This window comes from Eulemur rufifrons, chromosome 30, assembly GCF_041146395.1.
Source record: "Eulemur rufifrons isolate Redbay chromosome 30, OSU_ERuf_1, whole genome shotgun sequence".
In the NCBI taxonomy this organism is placed as follows: Eukaryota; Metazoa; Chordata; class Mammalia; order Primates; family Lemuridae; genus Eulemur; species Eulemur rufifrons.
The window spans coordinates 93,636,878-93,661,771 of NC_091012.1; the positions used below are offsets into that span (position 1 = coordinate 93,636,878).

General features: G+C 36.4%; 1 protein-coding gene across 1 annotated transcript in view; it reads left to right on the plus strand.

Annotated features, from left to right (window-relative positions):
* Positions 1-24,894, plus strand: part of OPHN1 (oligophrenin 1) — a 310,055-nt gene that overhangs the window by 239,877 nt on the left and 45,284 nt on the right. Inside the window, exons 15-17 of the mRNA XM_069463584.1 lie at positions 7,733-7,817; positions 12,632-12,690; positions 13,823-13,928. Of these exons, the coding sequence (XP_069319685.1) occupies positions 7,733-7,817; positions 12,632-12,690; positions 13,823-13,928 (250 nt within the window). The remainder of the gene's footprint in view (positions 1-7,732; positions 7,818-12,631; positions 12,691-13,822; positions 13,929-24,894) is intronic.

Below are 24,894 nucleotides of genomic sequence, written 5' to 3' on the forward strand. Positions count from 1 at the left end.
TATATCATTTCCCTTTTTAGCAATTCAGTTGTTTCCTTTTTTGATGATGACATATTTGTGCATAAGTTAATTTCAATGTATACTTTGGGTACATTTGCCAAAGTAGAATTATTGCCTCAAGGTGATAAATTTGATTAATAATCTCAATATAATTTGAATCTGGGGAGATTCAATGGGCCACAGATGGATTTATTTTAAGCTGTTAACTAGGGTAGCCTTTACACTTTTTTCAGGTAGCTTCCCTGTCCTGAAATAGTCTTTTGAGTTATAGAACGTGTCTCAATAGTAGTTATTAAGTATTTGGAGAACTCCTATTGTCATAGATTATAAAATTTTTTTATGCCATGCATGGGTTTTGTTTACTTGGGACACACACATGTCTTATATTTAGCAATGATAAAGGAACAAGTGGGCTTTTTTCAGTTATCCTTTAGTCTACCATCCCTGGGTTTTATAACTGAAAAAGGCTGGTGAGCAAATGCCTAAAATACAGCTGTCAAGACCTAAAGTTGGTCAATCTAATGAATCCTCACCAAACCAACACCACCCTATTATCACCTTTGAGACATTATTTAAAAAAAAAAATACAACTCCCAGGCCTCTTCTTGGACCTATTGAATTAATCTCTTATCTTGGGATCAAGAGATCTGCATTTTATAAAGCTCTCCAAGTGACTGATGCAATTTGGAACTGGAGTGTAGACTCATTTTTAAGACACAACATTTCAGTGCATGCTGTACATCAAATCATGGCCCCAGTGGAACTCTCAGCGGTCATCTCTGTGCTAATTTATAGAACTTGTTCCCCTTGAAATATGTCTATGGAATCATCCAGTGTACATTTAAAGCTTTATTTTCTGGTCTGCTTTTAAAGTCCTTCCCTATCCCTGGAGCCTATAAAAATGCACTTGTTCATGGTCATATAGAGTGACATAATGGACATTGGAGACTCAGAAGGGGAATGGTGTGAAGTGGGTGCCAGGTGAAAAATTACCTTTTGGGTGCATTCTACACTATTTAGGTGATGGTTACACTAAAAGCCTAGACTTCTCCACTGTACAATTCATCCATATGGCAAAAAACCATTTGTATCCCCTAAATCTATTAAAATAAAATTAAAGAAAAATTCACTTATTTTTTTCTCTGGATTGTTTAATGATTATTTTTTATATTTTTTCTCTTCCATGCATTTGAAATTGAGTTTATCATTTGGTTGTGAAATAGGCATTGCTTTGGAAAAAACTCTTTTCTTGTGCTGCCCTCTAAAATCCATACCACAACAATCATCAACACAGAAGAAAACTTCTGTGACCAAATGTGGGATTTTTCTTTTCCAACACACCAAGCAGCACACACCAGCTGGGTGTCCTCTAATTCAATTCCAGCACTATCTACTTGGAGATAGTTTCAGATCCCATATAGAAATGTGATTGGTCAAAAAGTGCTTGTCTGAGACCCAGCGAGTCCTGTCTTTTCAGATTCTTCCTGGCTTCTCTGTGCAGTATTCCTTCCTTCAGGCAATGGAGGGTCTTTTGATACACAATTAGATTAGAGTCCTGCCTTTTGAAAGTGACAGGAAGATAGAAGAAAGAGAGAAATCTGTTTCCTGAGGCCTAAAGTTCCCAAACATTATGACAAGGACTATGGGAATTATGAGCCAGGAACTGTGGATGAAAACCAATATATATACATCATACCACCACAGAAAGCTACCTTACGTTTCCTCAAATAGTTAATTTTTCTAAGCTCCAATTATTGAACAACTCCACTTTTTTTCTCACTAATTTAAAATGCTGCTTTTATTACATATTAAGTTCTTATATTTGCAGAAGGTTTTTTCCCTGGGCTTTCCATTTTCCATTTTTCCCACTGGCCTATTTTATTACTCATTTGACCTCGTTACTGTTACAGCACCATTAATCGTTTTCCTATCAAGTAACACAAATTCTCCACAGTTATTGCTCTTTTAAAAAATTTGTTTCAGTCATTTTACTAGGTTTACATGGAATTATTATCATGTTCCAGAAAACATAAGCTTTTTGGTATTTTGATTGGAATTGTACTAGATCTATAAATTAATTGGATTCGAGTTGAAAACTTTGCAATATTTAGTCTTTCTATCCTGGATCACAGTATCTTGTTTTCATACACCTAAGTCTTGTTTTTATGTTTAATACTTTTTTTTAGATAATTCCTGAATATTTATGGATATTTATCCTTATGTTTGATTATATAAATATCACACATAGATGCATACACACAATGCCATTTCTTTTTCCTATTACAGTTTTGAATTTTCTATTGGTAGTATATAGTATGCTTATGATTTTCATGTATCTATTCTATGACCAGGGAATTTTAAAAGCTTTCTTGTTAATTTTTACAAGTGTTCCGTAGTTTTTTTTTTAATGTGTTTTTTAGGTAAATAGCTATGTCATAGGTAAACAACGATTACTCTATTTCCTTTCCAACAGCTTTAACTTTTCTGGCTATTGTCATTTTTAAAAGCTTCTCAGATGTTTCTAGAAGCTAGCTTTAAGAATCATTTTTCTGGACACTCCGGCCCAATGCTAAGTAATAGTGGTGATAGAATGCATCCTTTCCTGGCTTTTGATTGTAAGCTTCTTGAGTTTCACCATTGATGGTGATATCAGCTGATTATCTAAGACAGAATCATTGTTGTGTTGGAGTCAGCTCACTCTGGCTCAGAAGACCTGATTGTGCACATCTTTTCCCAGTTTCCCATTCATTGACATCATGTTGATAGCTCGAAATCATCCATGGTGGGAGTGTTCACACCATGGAAATTGACAAATGTTACAAATCAAGGCTCCCCGCCTCTACCTGCTGACCTGGTCATTAATCATTTACCAGTGCATCACTGTAGATCTTTATTACATTAAGGAAGTAGTCTTCTATTACTAAGGATAATTTTCATCCGTCATTACTATTTATACTTTTAATTACATTGACAGTTTACATCAGCAAAGTTCTAAAACTTTGTATTTCTCACAGTAAATGTTTTTTTCAGTGTGATTCTTATATTCTGATTGTTTAGGGTGTTTTCCTTCTATAGAAGTACATTGACTTTCTCTAGACCTAATAACTTTTTTGTTTGTTCTTTCTATTGTATTATAGACAAGGAAGAGTCAAATTTGAGTTAGTAAGATACCAGTGTGAGTTTTTGTTCAAAACATTCAGGTCCAAATAAATAAAAAATGTAAAAATTAGTCCAATAATCACCTCTGTGGTGAACCACAGATTCACAGGGCATTGTGTTTCATGGAAAGAGTGGCTCACCATCACCAAGCTAGAGGAATAGATTGACTTCATGTTCATCAAGCAATTCTCTATCGATAGTATTTTATCATGAAGTTGTGTATAAGAATTAGGCAATATAAAGGTGGAATTGCCATTTTCTTATAAATGCTTTACGATCAACTGGGCTGATAATGTAGTTGATAGCCTCTTATGCAATTAAAGATCCCAAATAGGACACATGGCCAAATTTATGGTTCACTCTACTCTCACTGAGAATGGAACAGGCCATGGGCAGGGCAAAGATTTTACTCAAATAAGGCTGCAGTATGCTTCAGAATATATCGATTACCAATTTATATAGGTGGGTATCTTTCTCATTCCAGTAATTGAAATGTTGAGTTGTGTAGCCAGAATTTCTTTACCTTTGCTCATTCCGAAAGGATGCAGCCCACCTACTGTGTGTCAGACAGTCTGCTGGGAGAAAAGGGTTATATCAGGTGTACTAGAGAATCTGGAAGATATTTAGTATAGTGGGGACAAGCACATTCATACAACAGTGGTACATGATGCTGGTAATCTAGAGATACTGGGAAATACAGGTTGGGAACAAGGGTAGTAGAAGAGGAGTGCCTCATGAAATTCCCGCCATGCAATAGAATGCATTTTTAGCTATCAGTTTGTTATTATTCTTTAGATCCAATGTCTGTTGGCCTCTCTGTAGTAATGAATGCACAATAACAAATATGCTATCTCTGATGTCAATTTTGTTGTTTCTTTTTTTGAGTGGGGCTTACCACACCCATTTAGTAAGTATATTCTTTAGAAGTATTGATTATAACCAATGCTCTTTCAACCTCAGACCTATTAATATAGGCCATCAGGTGTAACAACCCTTACCTGCATCCACAGTTATCTTTTCTCCCTTCCCTTAGCCTCAGAGTGAGAAGCATCCCTCCTTGTCTGGGCTAATTCTTCCATTCATGATGTTGATGCCATACTTTTTGTGTTCCTCAGGGATCTTGTGCTGTAAATTATCTTCTTATCTGAATTTTAACTGTCTCCTCTCTATTGACTTTCTCCACAGCCTTTGATAGTGCTCAAATCTGAGTATAAAAAAGTCCATCTTTGGCTTTACATGCCAGTTTACCTATTCTGTTCTGTTGTCCTCCCATTCCATCCAAAGCTCTCAAAGTATAGGCTTCACCCGTAGCTATTCAAAGGGTGACCTGGGAACCAGCTGCATCAGCATCACCAATGTGCTTGGTACAAATGTGGAATCTCTAGCCCCATCCTTGACCTGTGGAACCATAATCTGCATTTTAACAAGATCCCCTGATGACTCATATGCACATCCGTATGTGAGCAGAGCTGATCTACAGTACTGACTCCTTTCCCTCCTATCTTCAATCCTCAGTCCACTTCAGTCTTGGTTTTTTCCTAAGACTGCACCCAGTATTAATTGGGAATGATATTTATTTTCATTCAGTAAACATTTCTCAGTCTTTCCTTAAACTCTGCTATATTTGACACTGAACTGGCCCATGAAACAATTATCTTCATACTCATTAACTATGCTGATTGTTCCCAAATTTCAATCCCTAGCCCAGTCCTCTTGACTTATGTCTAGGCTTATTACCTCTACTTAGAAACTTTGTAGACCCCTCAAATCCCATAAGTCTAGTCCTCTCTGAGCCCAGTGCCTAACACCAAAACAAAGTGAAACAACTTTCAGAAATAGAGATGTTCCTTTTCCTGTATTCCCTATCTTGTTTGGTAATACCACAGTCAATCTAGACTTTTCCATAGAAATATAGGAGCTACCTTGTCAGTTCTGACCCACAGCCCTCACATTTAATCAGACACCAAGTTTGATCAATTTTATCTCCTATATATTTAAAAAATCGAGTCCCTTCTTCATTCTCACTTCTCCCTTAGTTCAGGCTTTTATTATGTTTCATTCTGACAATTGCCATGATGTCCTTAGTGTTCTCTGTGCATTTAAATCCAATTTTCCCAAATGTCTGTCATTCTAGAACCATTGTAACAAATTTCTGTCTGTATACCACCTGTACTATAATTTATTGAGTATGTTTTGTTAAATAAATTGGCTATTTTTCTTTACCTCACCAAAGCAATTATGTTTTTGAAACTATTTCAAATGCTTATTATAGTTTTAATGCATTTAAGAACAAATACCTAATTATTAAAATTAAAAATAATTTTCATTTATGTGCTATACTTTGGGAAACACTTACATGTAAGACCCCTTGCTATTTGCCCCTCAATCCTTCCCACAATGCCTTATAATATTGCTGCCATTCATTTCATTTATCCCTAAGCTATAATTTCTGGGTACATTGTTGATAATTATTTTGAACTTTTACCTATTACATCAATTCAGAATAAGAGAAATAAAAGGTTTATTTTACCATCATTTATTCCTTCTCTAATGTTCCTCCTTTCTTTATATAGATCTAAGTTATTAGTCTATATCATTTTCCTTTTCTCTGAAGAACTTCTTTTAACATTTCTTGCAAGGCAGGTCTTTTGTTGACAATTTCTTCAATTTTTATTTACCTCTGTAAGTATTTATTTCTCCTTCACATTTGAAGAATTCTACGTTGGTCTTCCCTTTATTTTCCCATTTCCTTATTCATTTCTTTATTTTTGACAAATAATAATTATGTATATTTATGGGCTACAGTTTGATGTTCTGATACATGTACATTGTAGAAAGATTTAGTCAAGCTAATTAACATGCAACACCACCTCACCATCTTAGTTTTTTTTTGTGTGTGTGTGTGTTGACAGCGTTAGAAGTCTCTTTTAGCAATTTTGATATATAGAATACATTACTATTAACTGTGGTCACTAGCATGGCAATAGATCACTAAAACTTTTTCCTTCATTCTAACTGAACTTTGTACCCCTTGATCAAACATCTTCCCTTTCTCCATTCCTACCAGCTAAACCCCAGCTTCTGGTAACATCTTTCAACTCTCTGATTCTATGAGATCAACTTTTTTAGATTCCACATTTAAGTCAGATTACACAGTATTTGTCATTCTGTGTTGGGTTTATTGCACTTAGCATTTTGTCTTCCAGATTTATCCATGTTCTCATGAATGACAAAATTTCCTTCATTTAAAAACTTTAAAGTATTCCATTGTGTATATGTACCACATTTTCTTTGTTCCTCCATTAATGGACACTTAGGTTGCTCCTATGTCTTGGCTATTGTGGATAATGTACAAATATAATATGCTTTTAAAAAAGAACAAAAAGCTCTGGGAATTTTTTAAAATGGCTACTTTTCCTCTCCCTCTGCTGGAAGCATGAGATGATTTTTCCCAGTTCTTCATTGTCAGAAATCTGATAGAACTCCTGAAGATAAAACTCACCAGAGTATGAGGGTCTCCTTAGGACTGGGTTCCCTTGGGGTTTTTACCCCTCAAATGTGTACATATCAAGCCGCTAGCAATTCATTAATTACAGTTTAGGTTTTCCTATCCTAGTACTGTTTCCCAAGAGTTTTCTACTCCTGGGAGTCTGTTCAAATAAATTTTGATTTTTTTTTATCTGCCTGTCTATCACTTCAGTTCTGGGGGCAATAGTTTGCCTTAGTTCTTCTGTTCTCTGATGGGTCTAAGACCAGTTTGTGCAGCTTTTTTTGTTGTTGTTGCATGCATGTTAAAGATGACTTCCTAGCTCCTTATATGCTAGACCAGAATTCAAGGGAATTTTTGAAACTTCAGAGACTTACTTTTTATAAAGTTTTGATCTTTTGTAAACTGTTTGAATAATATACCTTTTTTCACCTTTGATTTTATTTTAAAACAATTTTTTAAAAATTTTAATTATTTTGGGTATATAATAATTATATATAGGGTATATGTGATGTTTTGATATAGCATACAACATGAATTAATCAAATGAGGGTAACTGGGATATCCATGACCTCAGGCATTTATCATTTGTGTGTGTTAGGAACATTCCAATTCCACTCCTTTAGTTATTTTAAAGTATACCCTAACTTATTGATGATTATAGTCACTTTATTGTGCTATCAAATATTGTTCATCCTGTTTTTGTACCTATTAGCCATTCCCACTTTCTCCCTCCCTCCACAGTACTCTTCCTAACCTCTGGTAACCATCAAAGAATAACTTTTAATTAATACACTTTTTTCCACCTCAATCCTTTATTGTATAATTCCTGTGTGCGTATATGTGTTTGTGTGTGTGTGTGTGTGTGTGTGTGTGTATGTATGCATTTGATTATGGAAAGTTTTATATATCCATTGTAGTAGTTACTTTTATAGCTGCAAGCTATAATGTTCTTATTTTTCTATTTATTTATGTACTATTGATTGAATCCCTATCATGAACAACAATTTTTTTCTTTTTAAAGGATTAAAAAGTAAGTTCTTTTGGATGACTCACTTTTTTTTTTTTTTAACTTTTCTCATATAGATCCTAAATGCCCAGGAGATGTTGATTTTCATAATAGTGACTGGGACATTAAGACAATCACCAGCTCCTTGAAATTCTACCTCAGGTATGACTGATTTGAATGGAAACTTTGCTTTTCATAGTTTTCTGGATGGAGATTAGAGTTTATGTGGTCCTAATTTCAGGAGGTTGCATAGAATTGCTAAAGAAGAAAAGAGTAAAGAGAATTTCTATCAAAGAATGTACATTAGAAGACATTTTTTTCATCTGAGTATTTAGGTTTGGAAAGCATAAAAATAATAAAATTGTCATTGTATTAAAGGCCAAAAACATTATTTTAAAAATCATGCCCTTGAAATAATTGAACAAGCTTTGGCATTGTTCACAGAATGATGTCATGATGGGTTTACTAGTAAAAAATCATGAGTTGTAACAGTTCATGATTGTTAACATGTTTTAGTGAATAACAACCATTTTGAAACATCAAATTGCATTTGGTCCAAAAGTGTGTGTGTGTGTGTGTGTGTGTGTGAGAGAGAGAGAGAGAGAGAGAAGTGTTCTATACCATGCTTAATCCATATGATAGAAAAAAAATCCAAGAAAATTCAACCATAAAAATATTGGAGTAAATGAAGTGGCAGCAGTATGACTAAAAATGTTAACTTACCAGCAAAATTCGTGGATGCACAATGATGAAGAATATATTGTTTAGTTTTGTGCCATCAATGTGTATTATGCAAAAGGAGTTTGAGATGTATATTTTTTAAACCCATTCATTTCTTACCATTCTTTATGTCCGATCATATGCCCTGTACTTTATGTGCCAAAATCTCTTCGACTATTGAGTTCTTTAAGGCATTAAGATAGATACTTAAACTCTGAAAAATATAATTAATCCAAAGTAGATTTGGTTTCAGGTGTCACTTTTAAATGATCTTCTGCTGTAGCATCATCTTGGAGGTTTATGTAACCAGGAATGCTCTTTAGAAGTATTTCTCCTAATTTGCCAAAGTGGAAAAGAACTGTTATTACAGGGTTTATTCTGTGCTAGGCAGTGTGCTAGTGCTAACACTGACAGTGTCATTGTTTTTTTCTCTCAATAACCAAGTATGGTACTTAGTACTATACTCATTTTACAGATGAGGAAACTGAAGTATACCCCTTTTCCCGTTAAGTAATCTCTATGGTCACAGCTAGTATTATTTCAACCTCAATGTCTTTGACTCTGAAGGCCACTTTTAAGGCCAGGGCATCTTCTTTCCTTACTTCCTATTCCCAGTGGGCATGGTCTTCTTGGAGTTGCTTGGATAATTTTGCAAAGAGAGAGAACAATCTGCCATGTATACTTTCAGAACACTTGTGATGATGAGAATAGCGGGAGTAAGTGATTCTATGTCTCTACCTCCTTCAAAAGAGTCAAAAATTTTAAGATTTGTATAGCTTAAGCCTTCCCCATATTATTACATCATTCCCAATTCATCCCATAATAAGCAGTGTGGCCCTTTTGTAAGATGAGAAGATTGAGCCTGAAAGTGTAAATGGGTAGCAACCCTGATAAGAAATGTATGTCCTTGAGACATGGGCCTTTAATATATACCAGCCAGTGAACAACTGTTTTGCTGTTTTTTTTTTTTTTTTTTTGAAATTATTTTTATTTTTATTTTTTAGAAATGGGGTCTAGGTGTGTTACCCAGGCTGGTCTGGAACTCCTGGGCTGAAATGATCCTACCATCATCTCAGCCTCCTGAGTAGATGGGACTACAGATACTGACACTCTTTATATTTCTCAAAGATAACAGTGTTTTTAGATTGGGTGTCTTTCTGTGTTGTAGGTATCTAAATCAGACCCTATCTCCAACATTTCCAAAAAGCCATCTAAAAATCATGTCTTTTCTCTCTTCTGTATTTTTAACCTCTCTCATTCAACTGGCTCTTTCCTCTCAACATAGAAATAATTCTGTAGCAATGTACATCTTTGAATCCCTAAATTATTCAGTATAAATTTCTTGACTGTCTATTCTATGCCAAGCATAGATATCCATATGTATATAGATATGATCTCTGACCTTAAAGAGTTTATAGTCTATGGGAAAAGTCAGAAGACAAATAATCATACTAATATGACAAGCAGTAATGTGTGTATTAATTTTATGTTGGCATTTAATAGGAAGACCTGACCTATTCTGGTTGTTTAAACAGGATTGAAACATAAAGTGGAATCTGCTGGGAATGGGGTTCCCGACAGAGAGAACTGCACAACCAAAGGCCTTGCGGCAGGAGGCAAGAATGCTCCTTCCAGAAACCACATGAACCAATACTCAAGTGTAGAGAAGGAGGGGAACATATGTAGGGGTCAGATCATACAGGGCCTTATGGGATATTTTAAATATTAGGGTCTGTATTTATTTTCTAAAGTAATGGGAATATAGTGAAAGATTTTAATCCGAGGGTTACATGATGTGATTTGGATTTAAAAAAAAAAAAATAGCATGGATAAGTAGAGGGAGACAAACTGGGTGGAAGTATAAATCAATTAGCAGGTCTTTGCTGTGGTCCAGGTAAGAGATTATGCTCCTTCTTGGACTAGGGAGTAGTAGCAGTGGATATTGGTAGAAGTAAGCATATTCAAGAGATTTAGGAGATAAAATTGATAAATTGAATAAGAGAATTGGGGAGAGGAAAATAAAAATATGACTTCCACATTTCTGCCCCATGCAACCAAATAATGGTCACACATTTACTAATTTGGTAAATACAAGAAGACCAGAATTGAGTAAGACAATTAAAATAGGTTGTGGATATCTCAAATTTGGGAGCCTTCAAAGAAATCAGAGCATGATATTAATCAGCTATTTGGATATATGGGTCTGAAACTCAGTGATGAGTCTGGGCTTGAGCTGAAAAATTGGGGATCATTGACCATATAGATGATAATTAGAGCCAGGTACTTATAAAAGATCACCTAATGAGATACTTCATCTCCTCCCAGCCAAGCTTTTGTATCAGGTAATACACACTCTGTGTCTCTACTTCTTTTTAACTCCTCAGGTTACTCTTCAACTCATTGTAATTGGACTGTCCAATGAAAGTTACCTTGCCAGGTGACTCCCTCAATGCTGCACAGAAAGAACAATTGTCAGTCCTTACCTTATTTGACCTCTTTATAACAATCCCTTTATCTTGTTTTGGATTCTGCTGTGTCACTTGCTTTTGTTTTTTCTCTTATTCTTTGGTCATTTTTGGCAGTCCCCTTTATGGTCTTTCTACTTGCTATTTCCCAGGGCTCTCTTTTTTATTACACTAGAGTGATGAAAAACTCAAATATCTGCAGTGGCCAGGAATTAAAATGAGTGCAGTAGAGTATTTTCATATTAAACACTTTGCACAGTGAACCTTTATTTGCACATGTAAACCCATGTGTTTATATACAAACTGCAGTATTAAATACTTCTATAAATAACTATGTGGGCCCAGTGGACCCAGATCTTTCAATTTTTCAAAAGAGGCAGGCAATATGGATTTTTATATGAAAGAACATAATTTTTTATATTTTCATCATTGATTCAATTTCATTTCTTTTTTATATACTGTGCTAGACAAATAAGAAATGTGAGAAGTCCCCATATAGTGGTTTGGCTGCCAATTTGCCATCTCTCCTGGTGTAGTGGCAACTATTCTGTTTTTAACCATGTTTCTAGGTTCATCTTTTTCCCATCTGCTGCTCAGACCTAGAAGGCCTTGCATCCAGCTTCTTAATAGACATCTCTCCCTTGCTAACCCAGAGGCCCCTCTAACTTAGCATGTCTACTTTGCTCTTAATCAATTCCTATCCTGTCCAGTCACCCACACCAGATTACCCTTTAGGTCACCATCATACCCAATCAATAAAGGAATTCATACTTTAACATCTTTCAAAACACTCTCTTCACCGTTTCTCTCTCTGTTGTCACTGTTTCTATTTAAGTCTCTATTGTCTTTCACCTGGATTACTATAGCAGCAGTGGCAGGCAGTATAGTGTAGTAATTGAGAGCATGGGCACAGGAGACAAACTTCCTGGTTTTGCTATTTATTAGCTACGTAATCTTTTACGAGTTCTTTAACTTTTCTGGGCCTCAGTTTCCTCACCTGTAAAAGGGAGATAATTTCAGTGCCTACCTCACAGGGTTGTCATGCAGTTTAAATGAGTTAATACATGTAAATCACTTAGTACAATGCTGAGTTTGCTATCATCATCCTCATTATTATGATTAATTGGTTACTTTCCTCCGAGTCACCTACCATGTACCTTTATTTCATGATCACACTTGTCCCACTGCATTGCAAATTTTGTATATGGCACTCTGAGGTACTAAACAATCAGTTCCTCGGAGGTTTAGAGTATGTCTTACTCATCTCTCGATCCCCAGTACCCGGCACAATGCCAGGCACATGTACGTGCTCAGACAACATTTTTTAAGTCAATGAAGAAACCTGTTTGAGTCTCAGTTTCCTCTTCTAGTGAATGGGGATTTGAATAAGTGCTTCACCTCATGAAATCATTGGAAGGGTCAACTGGGAGGACAGTTTCAAAAGTACTTTGGAAATTCTAGAGATTTATCAAGTTGTAATTGATTCACAGTAGCATTCAGAATGGGTCCACTTTGGAATTGTGCAGGACTAGTTTGTGCCTCTTTTTTTTTTAATTTTGGGAGATAATTGGAGACCTTGCTAGAGGCGTCAGTCCATACTTTTGGAATTCTTTTCTTGAATTACTACCAACTTGTCTTCTCGTGAGAAAGCTTCATGTGAGGAGAAAATGTATATAATCTCCTTTCTGAGCTGTGGAGCTCAGAAATTTCATCCTCGCTGCCCATAGAACTGAGAATCCAAGGCCTGGCTATTCCCTCCCTATAGGAACTTACAATCTTCATTCATTTCAGGAATCTTTCTGAACCTGTCATGACCTATAGGCTGCACAAAGAGCTGGTCTCTGCTGCCAGTAAGTATTTATGTTACTCCTTAATTGTGTTGTCCTGGTTACTTCATAAGGTTTACACCAATAACCTAGGAAACTGTTTGGAGGGAACGGATTGCAGCAAAAACTCAGAAACGCATACACGGATTTTGCCCACTGCCAAATGATAGTAATCTTGCTGCCTTACTCAAGAGTTATGTATTACTTGTTATAAATCAATATTAGGTGAGTGGGTTGGAGAAAATGGCTAACTTGAGGGATGTGACAATATAAAGACTTCATCAATTTATTGATTTTATTGCCTCTTCCATCAGAACAATAGCGTTGGCCCACATTACCAGGGGACAGCAAAATGGTTACATCACAGTTGATGTTTCAGCTTTCTTCAGTGCTTTTTCTTTTCAAATGTGTTGTGAATAATTACTCCTATCTGTTAACACTAGCATCACATTTTCTAGATGAGAAAACTGAGGGTTATGATGGGAGGGGTACGTGGGAAGTAAGGTATATAGAATCACGCTAAAAGTTGGCAGCTAAAGAAGCATTAAAACTTTTGGCTAAGGCCACTGTATGAATGACCTTCTCCATGTCTATGTTCCTGTATCATGCCCTTTGTGGTGTGCAGGAAAAAGATCCAGGGGACTTTACCTCTTACTGAGTCTTTGTTCAGGTAAGGGAGCTTCAGTCTTTACTTCCAGGATTTCTCAGTGATTTTCACAGGAAACCAGAAGCAGCAATGCACCTCTTAGTAGGACAAGTAAGTTGGTTGTTATAGGTTTCTAGCTGGAAGTTTATACACGAGACTTTAGGAATAACTGGCTGTGCCCAGCATTCTTTTTTCCTCTAAGACAGTCTCTCTTCTCTTCTTATCTTTGTCATCTTCCCTATTGTCTATTTTCGTCCTCCTTCTAGGCCTATTTCTTTGTTCATTTTTATCTCTGTCTTTTCCTTTTTTCTTTTTCTCTCTTGTCTTTTTTTCTGGGTCTCTCTTTGTCTTTGTGTCTTTGTGCCTATTTACTTCTCTCTTTTCATCTCTTTGTCTCTCTCTGTGTCTCTGGTTGTCTTTCTCTGCATGCGTGCATGTGTGTGTGTATGAGAATTTGCTCCAGACAATTGCCCAGAAAGCCAAACCGTCTCTTTCACTGTTCTCTCTCAGAGTCTGACAACCTGGATTACCGGCTGGGAGCTATTCACTCCCTGGTATATAAACTACCAGAAAAGAACCGAGAGATGCTGGAAATTCTGATAAGACACTTGGTCAAGTAAGTAAATGCTGGATTTTCAGAAAGAGTTCCTATTAGAGAATTGGCCCCGTGGTAAGACTGTAGTGAAACTGCCTCTCAGTTCTTTCAGTCCTAGCACTCAACTGCTTCCTTGGCTGGCTGAGTGCTCTGCTAGGAAGGCAATTTTGCTTTGACCTTTATATGTATCCTCTCAGTCATCATGTATCTGGGTTGTCTTGATTGAAGGATAACATGAAAGCAAATTGATCTAAATATAGGCTTTGCTGTCAGATAAACCTAGTTTTGAATCCTAGCTCTGCAACTTAATTAGCTATGTCATCTTAGGCAAACCTGAGTCTCTGTTCATCTGTATAGTGAGAATAGTCATGCCTAAAATGCAGCAGTGTTGTGTGAATTAGAATGAATGCAGGTCAAGTGCATGACACATAGGAGGCTCTCAAGAAATGGGAGTTGTTATTAAGATTCTGGTCACCCTCTTCAACCAATGGGGTAGTCAGTAACAGCCAGCAGCATTTCAGAGAGTAGGCCTGGTGAAGGCACTGAGATAGGGGGTTAAAACGGGTGTACGTGCCCTGCAGTGATGCTTCCTGGCCAGAGGATTTAATGTTGTGAATAAAGATGAATATACTTAGCTCAAATAAGGTATAAAATGCTGCTCAGCAGCCTGAGGCCTGAGGATTGCTTGAGCCCAGGAGTTCAAGACCAGTGTGGGCAACATAGCGAGACCCCAAATTAAACAAAAAGGCAGAAAGCACTCTGCCTATAAGTAAGCAAACCTGGTTTCTAGTTTCATTGCTGCTTACCAGCTTATTTGTGGACCATGGGCAGGTCATTCTCAAGGCTTCTATTGGTATATTAAACTGTAAAGAAATGTGAAAATGAGCTTAGAGAAATAAATTATAATACATTTTAAGTATATATATTTAGCAAATAAAACCATTAGCTCACTCAAAAAATGTAGTAATGATATATTTTAACCTCATTCGGAGAGGATCTCAAACATCTAAAATTGAGACCCTTAGTGAAGGTGGCACTCCAGGCCAATGGCTCTCTTGGCCTCCCCCTGTGATAAATCGTGAGGGATTTGCCTATCTGGACCTCTGGTTTTCCTATGATATCACCAAAATGTGATTTAGTGCTGACTTTCTAAGATGTTTTTATTCTTCTGTTGGAAATGAGTATTGTAGACATTGATATAGATAATAAACAGAATTAAAAAGAGTATGGCTTTTATATTTATTGCCAGTATTTGTAATTTGGGATAATAGAGAACATTAAGCGGCATTTTTCTTTCCAAAAAGTAATTTGTGATAATCTTAGTAAAAGTAACCAAAATCAGCAAAGAAGTCATTTGCATGTTAATTTGAAGTTTCCCTGGGGGATAGAGAGCTTGGGTTCAAGGTCTTGGTCTGTCACAAATGTGCTGTGTGACCTAAAGACTATCCCTCCTACTCCCTAGACCTCAAATTTGTTCGTCTAACATGAGGGTACTAGAACAGCTAATCTCATAGGACTCTTTTAGCTCTGACTTTCTAAGAGTCTTATTATGTGACAGGAGCCAAGGACACAACTGAGGATACCATTAGTGAGTGACAGGGTCCTTGCCTCCATTCACCCAAAGGCTGGCTGCCTGGCTTACTTCAGGAATCTGTGTCCTCAAAACAAAAGAAGGCATGGACACAAATAGATCAGAGAAAAACAGAAAGACAAATACCCTTAAATATATTTAAAAATGCTCAAGCTCTGTCATAGTAAGAAACATGCAAATTATACCTATACTGACCTGCCATTTATTGTTGAATTCTAATGCTTATTGATGAGACTATGGGTAATGCAGTATAGTCCCTGAAGAGGGATTTGGCATTATCTAACAAATCTGTTTATTCAGTTATCATTTCACCCAGCAATCTCACTTCTAGGCATCTATTCTAAAGATACACCTCCGCAAATACAAAATGATATATGCACTGAGTTTGTCATTACAGCACAATTTTTTTTACAAGTTTTCCAAAAATTTTATTATTCATTCTTAAATTTAAATTAATTAAATTTAAGTAAAATTTAAAATTCAGTTCCTCAGTTATCCTAGCCCCATTCCAAGGGCTCTGCAGCCACCTATGGCTAGTGGCTACTGTGTAGGATAATGCAGCTTCAGAAGAAAAGATAGACAATTTTTAATAGCAAAATATTGGAAAGAACACAAATAACTTACAATAGGAGTCTACTTGAGTAAATTAGGGTATGTTACAAACGTAGCATTACGTAGTCATTCAGAAAAGAATAAGGAAGATTTCTGTAAACTGTGTTGATAGTGATTTCTAGGATGCATTACAAATTTCCAGGATGTAGAACAAACAAACAATAACAATAAAACCCAAGGTGTAAAACCCAAGGATATATAATATGCTACCTCTTTGGGGGATGAGACAAGATGGAAATAGAAATACATGAGAATATACACACATTTTCTTATTTTTGTCACATGAAGCACACTAAGATAAAAGAAAAACCGACCCCAAAAGTTAAATGTACAGTTACCTCAAGACCCAGAAATTACATTCCAAGATGTATACCCAAGATAAATGAGAACTTACTGTCAGCACAAAAACTTACGCACAAATGTTCATAGCAGTGTTATTCATACTTGTTCAAAGGTAGAAACAACCTACATGTTCATTAAATAAGTTTGGTATACACATGTTGGAATATTATTTAGCCATAAAAAGGAATGAAATACTGCTACATGCCACAGCATGGGTGAACTGTATTATGCTAAGTGAACGAAGTCAGACATAAAAGTACACATATTAATATTAAATGGCTCCATTTGTATGACATGTGCAGAATAGATAAATCTATAGAGACAGAAAATAGATTAGTGGTTGTCTAGGGCTGGGAAGTGGGGGTGTAAGAAGGAATAGGGAGTGACTGGTAATGTATATGAGGTTTCTTTTTGGAGTCATGGAATTTTGGGGAATTAGTGGTGACAGTTGCACAAGTCTGTGAATATACTAAATACCTTTGAATTGTACTTTTTTGAAGGGTTAATTTTATGGTATGTAAAATATATTTCAAAGAACTTGTTATAAAAATAAAGTAATGAAAACGGTTACTTCATGGGATAGGTGACAAATACAGTGGGAGGGGATGTGGATAAGAACTAGATTCCTCTAAGTCCACCTCCTTATTTAGTTTTAACTTTAAAGCCATATTAATGTTTCACATATCAAGAAACAATGTTAAATTAAGCATTATAAATGCTATGCTTGAATACCAGAAAAAGCAAATGAATCCAATGTATCAAAGTGTTTATCAACTTGATAATATAATCACACAGAGAAAGCCATTATTTAAAGTAACTTGTCAGCACAGTCCTGTGACTCATCCTTAATGAGATAATACTCTAAAAACAGGAAGATCAAAGTTTTAAGCATTGCCCAGTAGCTTTGTTTGTAGTAGTGATATAATTTGAGACAAGCACATCTCACAGGATAAAGCAAAAAATATATATATATTAATGTCATCACGAGCCAAGGTTTATGTTAGAGACAAAGAGATATAGCTACAAAATTGAAAACATAAAGAACAAAAATTCTGTAATGTTAAAGTTACATTGAGAATATCAATATGAACTCATGATTTAAAAACAAAAGAAAACAACAAAAACCTTTATCCACTGAACCAGTCTTGGTCATTCTATCTAAATAGCAATGGATACATCTATTAATATTACCCAGTTCTTTGTTTCTAAACAGCATTCCTTTTTCAAAGGAATCAGGGATGCTTAGAGAAATGGCTGATTCCAGCCAGGTCTAGGGTAAGGAAAATACAAGGTGAGCTTTGGATAAATTGTACCACAAAGCAAGGGATAGCCAAAATTCTAGTAGAGTCATGTCCAAAGGACATAGGAACCTACTGCAACCTACACTTAGGACATTTGAGGCAACCTGAATATCAAAAATAACGAGTAATAAATTTGGTTCTGACATATTGAATAACATAAACTTATGGGGGTAGGTATAGGAAGGAAAAATCTTTAATTCAGAAAAATGACAGCTAACAAATATAGGAGGAATAAAAGAATTAGAAAAATCACTAGTTTGTATCCTCAGTTCTCTGTTTTAGATATGGATCACAACCTTTGGGTAAAAGAATTTTGAGGAACAGGATATTCACATAATTTTAGTGTATTATCCATAGGTTACTTACTAATTTCAAATGGGAAAAATGTATATTTATAATGAAGCTATCTGGAATACCCCACCTTAAATAATTGACCAAAGTTAGCAACAGTAATAATGGTACAAACCTGAATTAAATTAAGCATTTCCAGTTTATAAGAAATAAAGTGTATAGAAAAATACCAAATATTTGATATTCTATAATACTTTTGAAAAGACTTGCAGTGCATGAACTTTGATCAGATCAAGATTTGAAAAGCCCATCTATAAAAGACTTTTTTCTGTGACATTTGGGAAAGTTTGAATATGGAGTAAATATTAGATGTTATAGAATTATTAATTTTCTTGGGTTGAAAATATTGCAGTTTTGTAGGAAAATTTGCTTGTTCTTTGGAGATGAATGCCGAATTATTTAGGGTTGAAGCAACTTACTTTCAAAGGGTTCAGAAAAAAAATACACAGCAGAAAGCGAATGTGGCAAAATGTTAATTTTTGAATCTATGTATAGATAGTATGAGTGTTCATAGTACCACTCTCAAGCTTTTTATTATATGTTTGAAAACATTTATAATCAAGAGTTGTTGGCCGGGCGCGGTGGCTCACGCCTGTAATCCTAGCACTCTGGGAGGCCGAGGTGGGCGGATCGTTTGAGCTCAGGAGTTCGAGACCAGCCTGAGCAAGAGCGAGACCCCATCTCTACTAAAAAATAGAAAGAAATTATATGGACAGCTAAAAATATATATAGAAAAAAAAAATTAGCCGGGCATGGTGGCGCATGCCTGTAGTCCCAGCTACTCGGGAGGCTGAGACAGGAGGATCGCTTGAGCTCAGGAGTTTGAGGTTGCTGTGAGCTAGGCTAACGCCATGGCACTCACTCTAGCCTGGGCAACAGAGTGAGACTCTGTCTCAAAAAAAAAAAAAAAAAAAAAAGAGTTGTAGGGAAAATTTAAATAAAAATAAGCTTAGTTCCAATTGAGAAATTTGTAGAGGAGAAGACTATTCATGTGCTTTAAAAATGTACATAATTATCCTTCTTGCCAACCTCTTATTTCATAATCTATATCTTGATTATATCTATGCTTTTGTAATGTGCTCCCCTGGCCAGCCTGTTTTCCTGGATAATAACAGGGAGATACAGACTTACCTCAGCCAATTCAGAGTTCCCAATTATCCAGTTCTTTTGGGTTATTACCTGTAGCTTTCATTAGTCATAGATTGTAGAACCATAAGGGTCACCTCCCTGATAATGTTATTATCAGTGGAATATTTCAATGGAAGCAAGCTTCAGGCCTAATTCTGCCATTAATACAGGTATTCATCAGCAACCAGACATAAAAAGAGTTGTACAACCTGTTCTATAAACTCACTCAATAAAGTGCCAGATCTCTGTCCTTTCTGATACTCTGACAGCATTCTTGAATGAAAGGTTCATTCAAAGCCAGTAAGATTGGAGCCAGGCAATAAAATCCTATGATCTAGTGTCCAAATGCAATCTTAAGCCTAGGCTACCATTGTAAAGGTTATGGGCTGTTAGGCTTGCTGGATTCTTTTTTTTTTTTTTTTTTTTTTTGGTAATAATTGTTATTTCAGAAGCAGTACTGTGCATTGTAGAAATTAGAAAATACTGAAGCAAAGCAAAACAAAACCCAAAAGTAAATGCTTTCTAATTCCAGTATTCAGTGATCACTACTGTTAATATTGTATATATTCTTCCAGTTCTTTCTGTGTATGTGTGTTTATATATACACACACACATATTTGCATTTTTCAACCAAAATGATATTATTGTATTCTTCAACTTTCTTTTTTCAGTTTAACAATTATCACCTTACCAGACCATATTAACATTTTTAAGTTGACCCCAAAAGCGCCCTTTATAGGTGCTTGTCTGAAGTAGTATTTAATATAGGACCACATATTATATCTACTTCTTGTGTCCTTTTCATCTCTTTAATCTACCACAATCCCATTTTTTTTTTTTTATGATACTGGCTTATTCACAAAACAAGAGCAGTTGTCCTGCAGAAAATTACTTAATTAGTTTTGTCTGGTTTCTTCATTGTTACAATTTTAGCTTATTCTTCTATTTCCTGTATTTCTTGTAAAGTAGAGGTTATATCTAAAAGCTAGATGGACTCAAGTTAATACTTTTTGGCTAGAACAAATCGTAGGTGATGTTGTATACCTCATGCTGCAACACATGTCAAGATGCATAAGATTGGTTGATTTACCTTACTGTTGTTAAGATTGACCATTGCCATATTCTGGTACCCTGTGCATGTAAGGTTGGGAGTGTCTACATAATATTTCCAACCAATCCATATGTCTTGAACGCATCTAGGCAATGAGAAATTATAATTTTTTTTGCCATATATTATTCTAATTAACAAAGCCTTTGGTGTTGATTGGAGATTAAAGTTAGCTGAAGCTTAAAATAGACCCTCTGGGCTTATACATGGACCTTTCAAATACTAATTAATCACTCCTAGAGTATGTAAGTATGTACTCGCAATTGGAATACTAGAATCAAAACTAACCTTCCTAGAGGATACATGAAAACTAACAAGCATATGCCAAATTTCATCAGTTTTAAGGAGCATTTTCTTTTTCATATAGTATTCTGAATTCTGGATGTATCTTAGAATCAATGGTTTCTTAAAATCACTATTGTCAGGTAGCAGTTTTGATGTAATTAACATAGCCTCCACATGCTTGAACTTGGAAATAGCTGCTCATGTTATAGTCACTTCAGTTAAATTATATTCATTGTTGAGTTTCTTTTCTACTTAAAATGTCTTCAGAAATATTATATGATATGACAGTGAAATTATTTTTCTTTCTTAGTAGTACATAAATAATGTTGTGGTTGCAGTTGATGGCACTGATGAAATTCAGGACATTACATGGACTTTGTTGAAGTATTTAAAGTAAATTATATATGATATAAAATCTGTGGACACAGGAAGCCAAAGCTGTGTGCCCTTCCTCGGGAAGGGGGACTGCTCAGTTGTGACAATGATTTACCTTTCCCTCCATCATTAACTTTTTGTTTTAAAGGATTTATTATGCACGATTTTAAGTATTATAACGAAATAGAGGAAACAGTGTTAACAACTCTTGTGTGTCCATCACCCCTTCCTTTCAACTATTATCAAATCATGGCTCATCTTGTTTTATTTGTATCCCTACTCCCCTCTTGCCATATTATTTTGAAGCTGATCCAAGACATCGTATCATTTCATCCATAAATATTTCAGTTTTTATCTTGATGGGAACTCTTTGTAAGCACAAATGCAATAAAATTATCACATCTAATAAGAAATTAATAATAACTACTTAATATTACTAAATATTCTTTATTCAGGTTTCCTGTTCTTTTTTTGGTTTGTGTTTTTGGTTTGTTGTGTGTGTTTGTGTGTGTATGTCAAGTGGGAAGGGAAAGCATACTTAATAGATGATTCTGTGTCCTTCCAAGAGGAGACACACAATGTGTGGCTGTCTTTTTTTCCCTCCATTATTTTCAACAGTAGGACTTAGATTCATTGAATTGAAGCTGAAAGTCCTTTTAGATCACCTAATGATGGTCTCATTTTACAGATGAGGGGACAGATACCTAGGGATGGAAAAAATAGGGATTAGATGTAGCTTCCTTGTTTAGGAATCAGAGGGCTTAGAGTTCTTAGAATCATTGGACCCTGAATCTGTATGAGACCTTAAAATTCATATAAGACAGCTCCCCATCTTTCTACCAGATGCCCTTGTAGACCAGAGGTCTCAAACTGGCAGCCTGTTGACCAGATGCAGACTACAAATAAGTTTTATTTGTCCTGTACTCTTGTGCAACAAAAAAGATTTGGTTCCAGCATTTAGAAACTCCAAATAGTTTGCATCAAAGTATAGATTTCAGGAAATGAGATGATTTGGCCACAGTGTACCCGCATGCCCACGTGGCAATAGTCAGTTGGAGTGTTGAGTAATGGCTTCTCTTTTTTGGAATAGGCACAAGCTTCTAATTTGCCACAGTCCCTGTGACTCATAAGTGTTTTAACAAATATTATATTAGGGTTACATTCGAGATAACCTAAGAATTCCCCTTTCTTAACTCTCTTGATGGTGTATCTCTACAGGTGTGGTGGGAAAATGGTGGTCTTTGAGAATGTCTACTTGTGGAAATGGGGCAGCCATTTCTTACCAGGCCCATTTCCCTCATATACATTACCTGCCATGCCCCTCTAGGCATTTTAATTTATGGCCTTTAATCTAAACCATCCGGTGGGGATAGGTGTATACCTACATGATGAGTGCGATGTGCACTGTCTGGGGAATGGACACGCTTGAAGCTCAGACTCGGGGGGATAGGGGGGCATGGACAATATATATAACCTGAACTTTTGTACCCCCATAATAAGCTGAAATAAAAAAAAGAAAAAGAAATTACCAAATTAAAAAAAAATAATCTAAGCCATCCAATCAGAATTATTTCTACTGCACCAGAGACTTTTTGCAACCTCTCCCTTGTTGCACTAGAGAATTTAAGATTCCTTTGCTGTCAGATAATACCACAAACTCCTACATTATTCTCTTGTTTTTGGTTTCATTCATTCAAATTCTTTTTGTTTTTTTTTTTTTTTTTTAGACAGAATCTCACTCTGTTGCCCAGGCTAGAATTCCGTGGCGTCAGCCTAGCTCACAGCAACCTCAAACTCCTGGGCTCAAGCGATCCTCCTGCCTCAGCCTCCCGAGTAGCTGGGACTACAGGCATGCACCACCATGCCCGGCTAATTTTTCTATATATATTTTTAGCTGTCCATATAATTTCTTTCTGTGTTTAGTAGAGACGGGGTCTCGCTCTTGCTCAGGCTGGTCTCGAACTCCTGAGCTCAAACGATCCGCCCGCCTCGGCCTCCCAGAGTGCTGGGATTACAGGCGTGAGCCACTGCGCCCGGCCCATTCATTCAAATTCTTAACCCATAATTTTTGGTGTGACTTATTTCTCTTAATGGTTTTCAAATTGTATAATAAAAGGAGAGATGCCTAATGCAAAGAAATCTCCCCAAAGAATTGGTGACCTTCCAAATTGTCTAAGACAGCCAAGAAGGAAGAATAGTCTAAATGGGATGTCAGGAACCCCCGTCAGAGAAACAGAAGGTGACTTTAGCTTAAAAGCTTCTCTTATGAATTTTGTTTTCTCCAGAGGAACTAGAAAAGCAGGCGGTTAAATGTGGTGGGATGGTTATAAGGCTTGGAGAACAAAAAATATGGGTTTGGAATCCCTGTCCTGCCATGTATTTACAAACTGTGTGACTTTGCTAAGTGCTTTACCCTTGGGGAATGTAGGCTTCAAAGTAAAAATACTCTATCTTTGGGAGTTGTGATGATTTAGTGAGCTGCTGGGACACTGAACAAACTTTAGTTCCCTTCAAAGCTCACAAAAGGAGATAAGGAAGTGCCCTTGTCCTGCCACTAGTGGTTTAGTCGTTTTGGTCACTTGGTGGCAGCATTGAGATACTTTTTTAACAACTAAAAAAATTCTGTCACTAAAGAATAAAGGTTAATTGCAGAGATATTTAAACTGTTGAAAAGAACCCATCACCCACCCAGCAATATGAAAGGCTGTGAGTGGTTGCTGTTCATTACCATCTGAATGGTGCTCTACTTTTGTCTGGGGATTAACAGACTTCAATAAGATTTGTCTAAGAATTCTGTCCCCTCAATTACCCACTTAGTGTCAAAAACCTGCCTGTTTATGAGTCAGTCTCTTCTGGGCCTTGGCCCTGGAAGGTTTGGAAAATTAGTGGACGGTTGAACTGCCTGATTTTTTCACACACACTACCCTTCCCCCACCCACTACCATCACCACAGGCAAACTGACCAAAGGGCTGAGTGCCTTTCACTTGGCTGCCTGCAGTACTGTTTGAAAGAGCACTGGGGGAGCTCAGCTCTGTCCAAAATAATTCATTAGCACCTGATGTGTGCCAGGTGCACACACACTTGGCACCTAGTAGGAGAGGCAGATAAGTAAACAGAAAACTGCAACATGCTCTCCTTGCCAACACTGTCAATTAAGAAGAACATAGTGGGCTGTGGTTGCCCTGAAGGAAATGTCGCTGAATGTGAATCTCGGATGATAAATAGACATTTTTTAGATATAGTGGTGGGGGACATTGTAGACAGAGGGAATGGCATGAGCAAATGTATGAAGGTCTGAAAAAACTTGGTGTAGGCGAAAACCCTAATCTAAGCACTTTCGTGTGACACGATTGTTCAGAGGTTAGCAGTGCCTACAATAGAGGTCCCTGGAGAGGCAATAATGACAACAGATACATTCCAGGGGGCTAGGTGCCATGCTAAAGCAATGTAGTTCCATTTATTCAACACTTCTCTGAAGTGGGTACTGTTTTCCCTAGTGGGAAAATGGATGTTCCGAGAGGTTAGGATGAGTTAACACCCTCTTGTTGCACAGCTGGTTAGCAACAGTGTTGGGATTCAAACCCAGGTCAGCTTTAGAGCCTAAGCTGCTGTGCATAAGGATTTAGAAATAGGGGTCAAGTTATTCAAGTTCCAGAAGGCATCAGTTACCACTTTGAATACAATTGGCCTTGTCATATAAGTGATAAGGAGCAACTAAATGAAATTTAAGAAAGGAGAGTGACTAGGGATCAGAAAATCTGAAATTATAGGCCCTACTCTGTAGCTGACTGATTGTGATTTCAGGCAAATCTCTTTCCTTCTTTGGGCCTATGTTTTTTTCATCTGTTAAATAAGGAAGATGATCCAGGGCTGAACTTAAAGATCCCTTTCAG